Source organism: Oncorhynchus clarkii, unplaced genomic scaffold, assembly GCF_045791955.1.
Source record: "Oncorhynchus clarkii lewisi isolate Uvic-CL-2024 unplaced genomic scaffold, UVic_Ocla_1.0 unplaced_contig_5779_pilon_pilon, whole genome shotgun sequence".
NCBI classification, from domain to species: Eukaryota; Metazoa; Chordata; class Actinopteri; order Salmoniformes; family Salmonidae; genus Oncorhynchus; species Oncorhynchus clarkii.
Genome location: NW_027260168.1, coordinates 1 through 14587, shown reverse-complemented (window position 1 = coordinate 14587; position 14587 = coordinate 1). Strand labels below are relative to the sequence as shown.

Here is a 14587-nt window from a genome sequence, read left to right as displayed (position 1 = left end):
CCTGTGGGCGAAAACAGATAAAACAGTCGGTGACAGTCCTGTGGGCGAAAACAGATAAAACAGTCGGTGACAGTCCTGTGGGCGAAAACAGATAAAACAGTCGGTGACAGTCCTGTGGGCGAAAACAGCACATTGATGAGAGGTCAAAGGAGAACGACAAGATAACAAGCGGGGCCACAAACAGGCAAATAACGGAGCAGAACGGCATCTCGGAAACGCATAACTCGTCAGTTCCTGTCACGGTTGGGCTATTGTGGAAGACAGCCACACTGTGTTCCACTCCTACCAGCTAAAAACAAGAAGAAGTGTCTCCAGGGGGGAGACACTGGACAATGAAGGAATGGAAAAACATTGCCTGGTCCAACGAATCCCGGATTCCTGTTGCGTCATAATGATGGCAGAGTCAGGATTTGGTGTGAGCAGCGTGAGTCCATGGCCATTGGTGTCAACGATACAGGCGGGTGGCGGTGGTGTATTGATGTGGGGAATGTTTTCCTGGCACATGTTATGTCCCTTGATACCAATTGACGAACAAACATTTCCGACACCTTGTATAACCCACGCCCCGAAGAATTCAGGCTGTTCTGGAGGAAAGGGGGGTCTGACCCAAGATGGGTGTACCTAATAATCTGTCCACTGAGTGTATATTATGCATGGGAATACTTTGAAACAGATTTCAATAAATTGAAGCTGATTTGCTTATATTTTTTACAGTCTTTTATGTCCAACAATACAATTTGAATAAACAAGATCACCGCCTGTTGGGGAACCCTGTAATAGAAGATGGTAAAGGATTGAGGAGTGGAATGTTTCAGTGACATGTGCCTTGACCATGTGGGCTTATACGGAATTACCTCCAGTGAACACTCATAGTTAATGAGTTAATGAAATACTATTGGTTGTCTTTATCATTGCAGAGAAATGGGGCCTACTCGTTCAAGGGCCTCCCGTACGCTGCTCCCCCCATTGGGGAACGTCGCTGGGCCCCTCCAGCCAAACCCTGGTGTGGGAACGGAGTGGGGGATGCCACCCGCTTCCGCAGCAAGTGTCCCCAGGTGCAGCCGCTCTCAGACACGGGGAAGGTGATTGGCCAGGAGAGCTGCCTCTTCCTGAACGTGTGGACCCCCACCCTGAGCCCCGACGCTGCCCTACCCGTCATGGTCTGGATCCATGGGGGCTACCTTCACATGCTTAGTGGAGGAGAGGAGGGCTACTCGCCCACAGAGGAGCTAGCAGCCCAGACAGGGATGGTCTATGTCAGCTTTAACTACAGGCTCAACGCATTTGGGTTCCTGGCCCTGGAGCTACTGAGGGAGGGCTCCCCCACCAATACCTCTGGTCAGTCTCTAGCAGTTGGCACATTAAAGTTTTTACAGTATTGCCAAACGAGGTCTTGATGTCTCAAGCAGTTTCACACAACATAGATCATGTTGTATTTAAGATATGATAATAGGAAGGTTTTAATCTTTTAACAAGCTATTTCTAACACCAACAGAGTGATGAAATATTCATTATGTTTATGTTTGTTCTCTCAGTGACGTTGTTTAAAATTGTGTATATCTATTTAATGAGCTTTAATGTGATTTGGATAGCTGGAGGTGATATACAGTGCATTCGAAAAGTATTCAGACCCCTGGACTTTTTCTACATTTTGTTACGTTACAGCCTTCTAAAATGGATTAAATAGTTTTATTTTCCATCAATCTACACACAATACCCCATAATGACAAAGGAAAAACATAATTTATTTTTTTACATTTCTGTGAAATATCACATTTCCATAAGGATTCAGACCCTTTACTCAGTACTTTTTTTGAAGCGGTTACAGCCTTGAGTCTTCTTGGGTATGACGTTACAAGCTTGGAACACCTGTATTTGGGGAGTTTCTCCCATTCTTCTCTGCAGGTCCTCTCAAGCTCTGTCATGTTGGATGGGGAGCGTCGCTGCGCAGCTATTTTCAGGTCTCTCCAGAGATGTTCAATCAGGCTCTGTTTGGACCACTCAAGGACATTCAGAGACATTCAGACCCAAAGCCACCCCTGCATTGTATTGGCTGTGTGCTTAGGTTGATTGTCCTGTTGGAAGGTGAACCTTCACCCCAGTCTGAGGTCCTTAGCTCTCTGGAGCAGGTTTTCATCGAGGATCTCTGTACTTTTCTCCATTCATCTTTCCCTCGATCCTGACGCTGAAAAACATCCACACAGCATGATGCTGCCACCACAATGCTTCACTGTCGGGATGATATTGACCAGGTGATGAACGGTGTCTGGTTTCCTCCAGACATGACGCTACGCATTCAGGCCAAAGAGTTCAATCTTGGTTTCATCTTATGGTGTGAGAGTCCTTTTCGGCAAAATCCAAATGAGCTGTCATGTTCCTTTTAATGAGGAGTGGCTTCTGTCTGGCCACTCTACCATAAAGGCCTGATTGGTGGAGTGCTGCAGAGATGGTTGTCTTTCTGGATAGTTCTCCCATCTCCATAGAGGAGCTCTGTTAGTGACCATTGGGTTCTTGGTCACCTCCCTGACCATGGCCCTTCTCCCCCGATTGCTCAGTTTGGCCGACGGCCAGCGCTAGGAAGACCCTTGGTGGTTCCAAACTTCTTCCATTTAAGAATGATGGAGGCCACTGTTCTTGGGGACCATCAATGCTGCAGACATTTTTTGCCACAGGTGGACTCCAATCAAGTTGTAGAAACATCTCAGGGATGATACTAACTCCTAGTTTCCGGCCCGGCCTGCTAACTGGTAGCTTACCTGCCCGGTCTGTAACTGCTAGCCCATGCTAACTGCTTGCTTGCTAACCCGGCCTGCTAACTGCTAGCTTGCCCCAGTCTACTAGCTGCTAGCTTGTTTAGCCCCGGCCTACTAACTGTTAGCTTTTTAGCATCGGCCTGCTAACTGTCTGAATCGCTATGTCCCCAGCCAGCCAACCACTTACTGGACCCATATGTTCACTTGGCTATGCATGCCTCTCTCTAATATTGTCCTGTCCTGGTTAGTGATTACTGTCTTATTTCACTGTAGAGCCTCTAGCCCTGCTCAATATGCCTTAACCAACCATGTTGTTCCACCTCCTACATATGCGACGACATCACCTGGTTTAAACATCTCTAGAGACTATATCTCTCTCTTCATTATTCAATGCCTAGGTTTACCTCCAATGTACTCACATCCTACCTCTGTACACTATGCCTTGAATTTATGCTATCGTGCCCAGAAACCTGCTCCTTTTACTCTCTGTTCTGAACGTGCTAGACGGCCAGTTCGTATAGCCTTTGCTGTACCCTTATCCTACTTCTCCTCTGTTCCTCTGGTGATGTGGAGGTGAATCCAGGTCCTGCAGTGCCTAGCTCCACTCCCACCCCACAGGTGCTCTCATTTGTTGACTTCTGTAAACGTAAAAGCCTTGGTTTCATGCATGTTAACATTAGAAGCCTACTCCCTAAGTTTGTTTTACTCACTGCTTTAGCACACTCTGCCAACCCAGATGTCTTAGCCATGTCTGAATCCTGGCTTAGGAAACCCACCAAAAACCTTGAAATTTCCATTCCTAACTATAACGTTTTCCGCCAAGATAGAACTGCCAAAGGGGGCGGTGTTGCAATCTACTGCAGAGATAGCCTGCAGAGTTCTGTATTACTATCTAAGTCTGTACCCAAACAATTTGAGCTTCTACTTCTAAAAATGCACCTTTCCAGAAACAAGTCTCTCACTGTTGCCGCTTGCTATAGACCTCCCTCTGCCCCCAGCAGTGCCCTCGATACCATATGTGAATTGATTGCCCCCCATCTATCTTCTGAGCTTGTGCTACTAGGTGACCTAAACTGGGACATGCTTAACACTCCGGCCATCCTACAAACTAAGCTTGATGCCCTCAATCTCAAACAAATTATCAATAAACCTACCAGGTTCAACCCCAAATCAGTAAACACGGGCACCCTCATAGATGTCATCCTAACTAACTCGCCCTCCAAATACACCTCTGCTGTTTTCAATCAAGATCTCATCGATCACTGCCTCATTGCCTGCATCCGTAATGAGTCTGCGGTCAAACGACCACCCCTCATCACTGTCAAACGCTCCCTAAACAGGCCTTTCTAATCGACCTGGCCGGGGTATCCTGGAATGACATTGACCTCATCCCGTCAGTAGATGATGCCTGGCTATTCTTTAAAAGTGCCTTCCTCACCATCTTAAATAAGCATGCCCCTCTCAAAAAATGTAGAACTAGGAATAGATATAGTCCTTGGTTCACTCCAGACCTGTCTGCCCTTAACCAGCACAAAAACATCCTGTTGCGTTCTGCATTAGCATCGAATAGCCCCTGTGATATGCAACTTTTCAGGGAAGTTAGGAACAAATATACACAGGCAGTTAAAAAAGCTAAGGCAGCTTTTTCAAACAGAAATTTGCATCCTGTAGTACTAACTCAAAAAGTTCTGGGACACTGTAACATCCATGGAGAATAAGAGCACATCATCCCAGCTGCCCACTGCTCTGAGGCTAGGAAACACTGTCACCATCGATAAATCCACTATAATTGAGAATTTCAATAAGCATTTCTCTACGGCTGGCCATGCTTTCCACTTGGCTACACCTACCCCGGTCAACTGCCCGGCTCCCCCTACCCGCCAAAGACCCCACCATTTCTCCTTTACCCAAATCCAGATAGTGTCGTCTGAGATTCCCAAAGATTGGAAAGCTACCGCGGTCATCCCCCTCTTCAAAGGGGGTGACACTCTAGACCCAAACTGCTACAGACCTATATCTATCCTACCCTGTCTTTCTAAGGTCTTCGAAAGCCAAATTATGTGGCAGGGTCTACAGTCAATCACGGATTACAAAAAGAAAACCAGCCCCGTCACGGACCAGGATGTCTTGCTCCCAGGCAGACTAAATAACTTTTTTGCCCGCTTTGAGGACAATACAGTGCCACTGACACGGCCCGCAACCAAAACCTGCGGACTCTCCTTCACTGCAGCCGACGTGAGTAAAACATTTAAACGTGTTAACCCTTGCAAGGCTGCAGGCCCAGACGGCATCCCCAGCCGCGTCCTCAGAGCATGCACAGACCAGCTGGCTGGTGTGTTTACGGACATATTCAATCAATCCTTATCCCAGTCTGCTGTTCACAAATGCTTCATGATTGTGGACTTCAGGAAACAGCAGAGGGAACACCCCCCTATCCACATCGATGGGACAGTAGTGGAGAAGGTAGTAAATTTTAAGTTCCTCGGCGTACACATCACGGACAAACTGAATTGTTCCACCCACACAGACAGCGTTATGAAGAAGGCGCAGCAGCGCCTCTTCAACCTCAGGAGGCTGAAGAAATTCGGCTTGTCACCAAAAGCACTCACAAACTTCTACAGATGCACAATCGAGAACATCCTGTCGGGCTGTATCACTGCCTGGTACGGCAACTGCTCCGCCCACAACCGTAAGGCTCTCCAGAGGGTAGTGATGTCTGCACAACGCATCACCGGGGGCAAACTACCTGCCCTCCAGGACACCTACACCACCCGATGTCACAGGAAGGCCATAAAGATCATTGAGGACAACAACCACCCGAGCCACTGCCTGTTCACCCCGCTATCATCCAGAAGGCGAGGTCAGTACAGGTGCATCAAAGCTGGGACCAAGAGACTGAAAAACAGCTTCTATCTCAAGGCCATCAGACTGTTAAACAGCCACCACTAACATTGAGTGGCTGCTGCCAACACACTGACTCAACTCCAGCCACTTTAATAATGGGAATTGATGGAAATTGATGGAAAATATATCACTAGCCACTTTAAACAATGCTACTTAATATAATGTTTACATACCCATCATTACTCATCTCATATGTATATGTATATACTGTACCCTATATCATCTACTGCATCTTTATGTAATACAGTGGGGCAAAAAAGTATTTAGTCAGCCACCAATTGTACAAGTTCTCCCACTTAAAAAGATGAGAGAGGCCTGTAATTTTCATCATAGGTACACTTCAACTATGACAGACAAAATGAGAGAAAAATCACATTGTAGGATTTTTAATGAATTTATTTGCAAATTATGGTGGAAAATAAGTATTTGGTCAATAACAAAAGTTTATCTCAATACTTTGTTATATACCCTCTGTTGGCAATGACAGAGGTCAAACATTTTCAGCAAGTCTTCACAAGATTTTCACACACTGTTGCTGGTATTTTGGCCCATTCCTCCATGCAGATCTCCTCTAGAGCAGTGATGTTTTCTATGGGGTTGAGATCTGGAGACTGGCTAGACCACTCCAGGACCTTGAAATGCTTCTTACGAAGCCACTCCTTCGTTGCCCGGGCGGTGTGTTTGGGATCATTGTCAGGCTGAAAGACCCAGCCACGTTTCATCTTCAATGCTGATGGAAGGAGGTTTTCACTCAAAATCTCACGATACATTCATTCTTTCTTCATTCATTCATTCATTCATTCTTCATTCTTTCCTTTACACGGATCAGTCGTCCAGGTCCCTTTGAAGAAAACCAGCCCCAAAGCATGATGTTTCCACCCCCATGCGTCACAGTAGGTATGGTGTTCTTTGGATGCAACATTCTTTGTCCTCCAAACACGACGAGTTGAGTTTTTACCAAAAAGTTATATTTTGGTTTCATCTGACCATATGACATTCTCCCAATCTTCTTCTGGATCATCCCAATGCTCTCTAGCAAACTTCAGACGGTCCTGGACATGTACTGGCTTAAGCAGGGGGACACGTCTGGCACTGCAGGATTTGAGTCCCTGGCGGCATAGTGTGTCACTGATGGTAGGCTTTGTTACTTTGGTCCCACATCTCTGCTGGTCATTCACTAGGTCCCCCCGTGTGGTTCTGGGATTTTTGCTCACTGTTCTTGTGATCATTTTGGCCCCACGGGGTGAGATCTTGCGTGGAGCCCTAGATCGAGGGAGATTATCAGTGGTCTTGTATGTCTTCCATTTCCTAATAATTGCTCCCACAGTTGATTTCTTCAAACCAAGCTGCTTACCTATTGCAGATTCAGTCTTCCCAGCCTGGTGCAGGTCTACAATTTTGTTTCTGGTGTCCTTTGACAGCTCTTTGGTCTTGGCCATAGTGGAGTTTGGAGTGTGACTGTTTGAGGTTGTGGACATGTGTCTTTGATACTGATAACAAGTTCAAACAGGTGCCATTAATACAGGTAACGAGTGGAGGATAGAGGAGCCTCTTAAAGAAGAAGTTACAGGTCTGTGAGAGCCAGAAATCTTGCTTGTTTGTAGGTGACCAAATACTTATTTTCCACCATAATTTGCAAATAAATTCATTAAAAATCCTACAATGTGATTTTCTGGATATTTTTTCTCATTTTGTCTATCATAGTTGAAGTGTACCTATGATGAAAATTACAGGCCTCTCTCATCTTTTTAAGTGGGAGAACTTGCACAATTGGTGGCTGACTAAATACTTTTTTGCCCCACTGTACATGTATCACTAGCCACTTTAAAATAGGCCTCTTTGTTTACATTCCCTACATTACTCATCTCATATGTATATACTGTACTCGATACCATCTACTGCATCTTGCCTATGCCGTTCGGCCATCACTCATTCATATACAGTGCCTTGCGAAAGTATTCGGCCCCCTTGAACTTCGCGACCTTTTGCCACATTTCAGGCTTCAAACATAAAGATATAAAACTGTATTTTTTTGTGAAGAATCAACAACAAGCGGGACACAATCATGAAGTGGAACGACATTTATTGGATATTTCAAACTGAAAAATTGGGCGTGCAAAATTATTCAGCCCCCTTAAGTTAATACTTTGTAGCGCCACCTTTTGCTGCGATTACAGCTGTAAGTCGCTTGGGGTATGTCTCTATCAGTTTTGCACATCGAGAGACTGACATTTTTTCCCATTCCTCCTTGCAAAACAGCTCGAGCTCAGTGAGGTTGGATGGAGAGCATTTGTGAACAGCAGTTTTCAGTTCTTTCCACAGATTCTCGATTGGATTCAGGTCTGCACTTTGACTTGGCCATTCTAACACCTGGATATGTTTATTTTTGAACCATTCCATTGTAGATTTTGCTTTATGTTTTGGATCATTGTCTTGTTGGAAGACAAATCTCCGTCCCAGTCTCAGGTCTTTTGCAGACTCCATCAGGTTTTCTTCCAGAATGGTCCTGTATTTGGCTCCATCCATCTTCCCATCAATTTTAACCATCTTCCCTGTCCCTGCTGAAGAAAAGCAGGCCCAAACCATGATGCTGCCACCACCATGTTTGACAGTGGGGATGGTGTGTTCAGCTGTGTTGCTTTTACGCCAAACATAATCCAAAATTAAATCTAGAATCGGCTTCCTATATTGCAGCACTCATGCTGCCAAACATACCCTCGTAAAACTGACCATCCTTCCGATCCTCGACTTCGGTGATGTCATCTATAAAATAGCCTCCAACACTCTACTCAACAAACTGGATGCAGTCTATCACAGTGCCATCCGTTTTGTCACCAAAGCCCCATACACTACCCACCATTGCGACCTGTACGCTCTTGTTGGTTGGCCCTCGCTTCATACTCGTCGCCAAACCCACTGGCTACAGGTTATCTACAAGTCTCTGCTAGGTAAAGCCCCGCCTTATCTCAGCTCACTGGTCACCATAGCAGCACCCACTCGTAGCACGCGCTCCAGCAGTTATAGCTCACTGGTCACCCCCAAAGCCAATTCCTCCTTTGGTCGTCTTTCTTTACAGTTCTCTGCTGCCCATGACTGGAACGAATTGCAAAAATCTCTGAAGCTGGAGACTCACATCTCCCTCACTAGCTTTAAGCACCAGCTGTCAGAGCAGCTCACAGATCACTGCACCTGTACATAGCCCATCTGTAAACAGACCATCTATCTACCTCATCCCCATACTGTATTTATTTATTTACCTTGCTCCTTTGCACCCCAGTATCTCTACTTGCACATTCCTCTTCTGCCGATCTACCATTCCAGTGTTTAATTGCTATATTGTAATTACTTCGCCACCATGGCCTATTTATTTCCTTATCTTACCTCATTTGCACTCACTGTACATAGACTTTTTGTTTTCTTTTTTTCTACTGTATGTTTTGTTTATTCCTTGTGTAACTCTGTGTTGTTGTATGTGTCGAATTGCTACGCTTCATCTTGGCCAGGTCGCAGTTGCAAATGAGAACTTGTTCTCAACTAGCCTACCTGGTTAAATAAAGGTGAAATAAAAAATAAATAAATAAAAATTATCAATGGAAACAGGATGCACCTGAGCTTAATTTCGACTCTCATAGCTAAAGGTCTGAATACTTATGAAAGTAAGGTATTTCTGTTTTTATTTATAATAAATTTGCAAAAAATTCTAAAAACCTGTTTTCGCTTTGTCATTATAGGGTATTGCCTGTAGATTGAAGAGGGAAAATTTTGATTTAATCCATTTTAGAATAAGGCTATAATGTAATTAAATGGGGAAAAAGTGAAGGCGTCTGAATACTTTCCCAATGCACTGTGTTTGTCTGCTTGATAAAAAGTTAATATTTTTCTTTCTCATGGTCACTACACCATTTATGCTTTACACACACACACACACACACACACACACACACACACACCACACACACACACACCACACCACACCACACCACACACACACACACACACACCACACACACACACACACACACACCACACACACACACACACACACACACACACACACACACCACACACCACACACACACCACACCACACCACACCACACACACACACACACACACCACACACCACACACACACCACACCACACCACACCACACACACACACACACACACCACACACACACACACACACACACCACACACACACACACACACACACACCACACACACACACACACACACACACACACACACATACAGCTTGATATGGAACGACCCATAAAATTACATAAAGACATTGTTTTCAACTCACATTCACGCACAGTCATCGGCGAGAACAGAAAGATTCCATATCTGAATACCTCCTATTTCCCTTCTGATCTGAAAGGGTTCAGGGTATTGACACCAGGAACCTTTAGGTACACTAGGCTAGATGGAGCTTCTGAAAATAGGAACTAGGACATAGGAAAACGAGGCCACATCAAAGCGGTATTTCGACGTGATTTTAATCTCTAATTGGTTTCCCCCCACCCCCCCACCCAGGAAACTATGGCTTCATGGACCAGATAGCTGCTCTGCAGTGGGTCCAGAGGAACATCAAGGTGTTTGGAGGAGACCCCAGTAAAGTCACCATATTTGGTCAAAGCTCAGGTAATAAATACCAGCTATTATAAGCCTCTATGGGCTACGTGAGTGTACTGTCAATGAAGTATGAAAGAACATTTAGTTTTTCTTTTTGTTATAATACAATCATTTTTACCGAACATTGAAAAGGATGAAAACAAAATATGCTACTTTATGTTAGCATGTGCTTGTAGCAGTATAGTTGGCTGAAGGAATGAACACAGCTTCCTTAACTGCTTTAGAATTTTTAACCCTAACCCTCATTGTCTACTCTCTTCCCATCACCCTTCCACACACACACACACACACAACACACAGGTGGGACGTCGGTGTGGACTCTGATGATGTCTCCGCTGGCAAAGGGTCTGTTTCGTGCGGCGGTGGATATGAGCGGCTCCTATGTGTATAACGCATCACTGGAGAAGGCAGAGGATGACAACCTGCTATTCCTGAACAAGACTGGCTGCAATGACCTGGCCTGCCTCCGGAAGCTCTCCACCACACTGATACTACGGGTACAGACAGTACGACAACGTAAACTGTAAAATCTGCCTTAAGGGAGAAACGAGCTTCATGTGGGTCTCTCTTTATCTCTCTCCACTCCGCTCTAGGCCATCCCATGGAAGGAGTACCCGTCGTGGGGGGCAGATGATCTGATGGACCTGCCCACTAAGGACAGCTTTGTGGGGCCCGTAGCAGTGGTGGACAGGCATGTCCTCCCAGCTCCTCCCTTTGAGATGTGGGAGAAAGGAGGAGTCTTCAACGATGTTCCATTCCTCATAGGGACCACTGAGCAGGAGACTGACTTTTTGTAAGTATTATGTGTGGTCTTCAAAAAAAGTATTATCTGCAGAAGAAATACACAATTCACTTTATAATCGTATGTGTGTGTGCGTGCGTGCGTGTGTGTGTGTGTGTGTGTGTGTGTGTGCACTTTAGCCCACCGTATGAGAATATCTCCATGTGGACAGGGGGAGACTACGGGTGGTTTGTGACAGGTGAGAATACGGTAACCTCGGGGTCAATATCGATCAATCTGTAAAATGCCTTATTTAGATTAGATTTTTCTCCAAGGAGGAAATTCATCTCCACATTATCAAACATCGTAGACCTGTAAGAAATAATAAAAAAAACACAAAAAAAAAAAACCCAGACATTAACAGATAGACAGACAGAATACTAAGACCGAACATAAAACAGTGATTACATCCACAGTCTATTGAGCTGTTGAGGAAGTTTATGGCTGTGGGAAAGTAGCTCCTGCTAAACTGGGCCTTTTCTCCCTCATCACTTGTGGCCATTGAAACCCAGGGAAACTCAACTCTTTTCTCCATTACCCGCCTCTCTCTCATATTTTCAACCCTGCCGCCCTTTACAGTTTATTCCTGCTACCATATTGCCCTTTTCCCAAAGCCTCTCATCTGTGTCCCACACAGATAAACTGAGCCCCTTCAAAGAGGGTCTTCCTAAGGAGGCGTTGGATCTGTACCCAAGCTCGGCCCTGTGCCCCACTCCTGACCGCTGCCCAGAGAGGGCCTACACCACGATGGTGTCGGACATGAGGGTCACCTGCCCAAACAACGACCTGGCCAAGAGGGCTGCAGGTAGGCTACGCTGACAGCCAGGAGATTCACGTGAGCCAAAGGGTTAGCATTCACTCTATGATAATGGACAGAATTTTTGTTGTTGTTGAATGGTCTCTTTAGAGAGACAGGTAGTTGTTCAGAGAAGACTCCAATTAGAATGGGCACTAAAGAGAGACAGGTAGTTGTTCAGAGAAGACACCAATTAGAATGCTTTGGAAATGCCTCCTGTCCACCCTTCACTGATGTAATCACTCATCTGTTAGTGAACAGTAGTGATAGGATAGAGTTTTGAACTGCTTGTGTGTGTGCGTGTGTTTGTTTTGTGTGTTTGTTTTATGTGTGTGTGTGTGTTCCCAGCGGCCCTCCACAGTCCTGTGTATCGGTACGTGGTGACACACACTCCATCTCGTGCCGTCAACTCCTCGGAGGGTCTGTGGTCGTTCCCCAGCCGGTTCTCTTTCCACGGCCTGGACTCTTTCACCTTCTTCGGGGGTCTAGAGAAGCTGTTGGGGGGACCGCTCTCCGCCCAGGACACTGCCTTCCAGAAGCTCCTCACAGAGCACCTCGTCCACTTCGCTAAGGAGGGTGAGAGAGGGGCAGGGGCTGGAACACAAACACCTCTCCTAGATTGGTTGAACTCAGTGTTCATTCAGCTCAGACCATTGGAATTAGACATTTACCACAAACCTTTCCTCATCTCTCTATCCCTCTCCTCCTCTCTTTCTGTTCTCTCTATCCCTCATCTATTTTCCTCATATCTCTATCCCTCTCCTCTCTTTCTGTTCTCTCTATCCCTCATCTCTTTTCCTCATATCTCTATCCCTCTCCTCTCTTTCTGTTCTCTCTATCCCTCATCTCTTTTCCTCATATCTCTATCCCTCTCCTCTCTTTCTGTTCTCTCTATCCCTCATCTCTTTTCCTCATATCTCTATCCCTCTCCTCTCTTTCTGTTCTCTCTATCCCTCATCTCTCTTTCTGTTCTCTCTATCCCTCATCTCTTTTCCTCATATCTCTATCCCTCTCCTCTCTTTCTGTTCTCTCTATCCCTCATCTCTTTTCCTCATATCTCTATCCCTCTCCTCTCTTTCTGTTCTCTCTATCCCTCATCTCTCTTTCTGTTCTCTCCATCCCTCATCTCTTTTCCTCATATCTCTATCCCTCTCCTCTCTTTCTGTTCTCTCTATCCCTCATCTCTCTTTCTGTTCTCTCCATCCCTCATCTCTTTTCCTCATATCTCTATCCCTCTCCTCTCTTTCTGTTCTCTCTATCCCTCTCCTCTCTTTCTGTTCTCTCTATCCCTCATCTCTCTTTCTGTTCTCTCTATCCCTCATCTCTCTTTCTGTTCTCTCCATCCCTCATCTCTTCTTCTGTTTGTTCCATCCCTCTCTCCTCCTCTATTGCAGGTAAGATGCCGGAGCAGTGGCCAGAGTACCCAGCAGCCACTGCTCTCCTGAACCATACCCTCTCTGTGGTCCATGATTACTCTGCTGAGCGCTGCCAACTGTGGGAGAAGAATGGCTTCTACCCCTACGCCTGGGTCAACTGACCCCTCACCCATAACTCCTACAGCACAGGACGGAATCCTACACCTGGGTCACCTAGGATGTTAGTACTGAATGTGTTCTGTGACTGTGGTGAAATTTAGATTTATTGTGGGAGTTTTGGTGTGTACAGTATTTTGCCTTCAGGTTTGTTCAAGGATAAAGTATCAGATTTAGAGAAAAGGGAAGAATGTGTTGGTATGGAAGAAGAGGATGGTCATTTTTATATTTCTGCTCTGTTTTGTGGTAGAGATGGCTGTGAGAATGTTGAAAGAGGAGACGTTATTGTGATGTGTATTATCATTATTGATACTTTTAGCTACTGTTACTTGCACTAAGATTTTAAATGAAGATGCCTACTCTTGACTTTTTATGGAAATCTGTTGTGTATACGTCGTACATGTATGCAATGAGGAAGCATTTATTATGAAGGGCTTTTATGCTGTAGCCTATGTTATGTGTTTCTCTATTCTTCTCTTTCCACTATGTGTCTCTGTGTGGTGGATATTCAACCAGACAGAAACGGCTAGGAAGCTTTTTCTGCACGCATAGACTGTGTCACCAGCGAATCATCTTCGTTCGACTTGAAAACACACTTGTTTTCTTCCGACTCAAGCCTCATCAATTCAACGTAAAACACTCTTGCCTTTTCTTCAGCATCTCCGACAGCCACCGACTTGATTGGGAACAAGGGATGGTGCGCTTGTTCCTTGTGTGTGAAGAGAGGGATGAAAGCCTGTGGATGACAGAGAGAGCACATGGAAGTGTTTACTTGTGTAATTAGTGTTTAGAGTTGCCTCCAATCAAAAGCTCTCGTGTTCTGTCTTTTCTCCTGTCAAACAGATAGGGAGTTATATCTGTTGCTGTTTTATTGATCATTTCTGCTTTTGTTCCACTATGTGCGCTATGATAGGCAACTTATTTCAACATTAAAATGTTCTTTGTTTTTTTTACTCAGGTAATCTGCTTTAAAATGCCATGACCTAAAATTACAGGTCATTCACATGCACTAATACAAATAATAAAACACACAAAGAATTAAAGATTTCAGTCTTTTTTCAAAATATATATTTCAAATATACAGTATGTTTCATAGCCTAGAATCAAGTCCAAACCCATCTTTATTATCCCAAGGTCAAACTTTGTTTGCAGGCAGGGACAATACAAGAGATATGGGTTGAATG

General features: G+C 45.0%; 1 protein-coding gene across 1 annotated transcript; it reads left to right on the top strand.

The window, feature by feature from the left end:
- Nucleotides 1-917: 917 nt before the first annotated feature.
- LOC139401227 (para-nitrobenzyl esterase-like) lies at nucleotides 918-14448 on the top strand (the record flags this gene model as incomplete). Its single annotated transcript, XM_071145612.1, is given in 8 exon segments — nucleotides 918-1338; nucleotides 10196-10303; nucleotides 10595-10791; nucleotides 10888-11087; nucleotides 11216-11274; nucleotides 11713-11880; nucleotides 12220-12447; nucleotides 13266-14448. Coding segments are annotated over 8 exon segments (1524 nt in total), but the record flags the coding sequence as incomplete, so codon positions are not given.
- Between the last annotated feature and the right edge of the window lie 139 nt (nucleotides 14449-14587).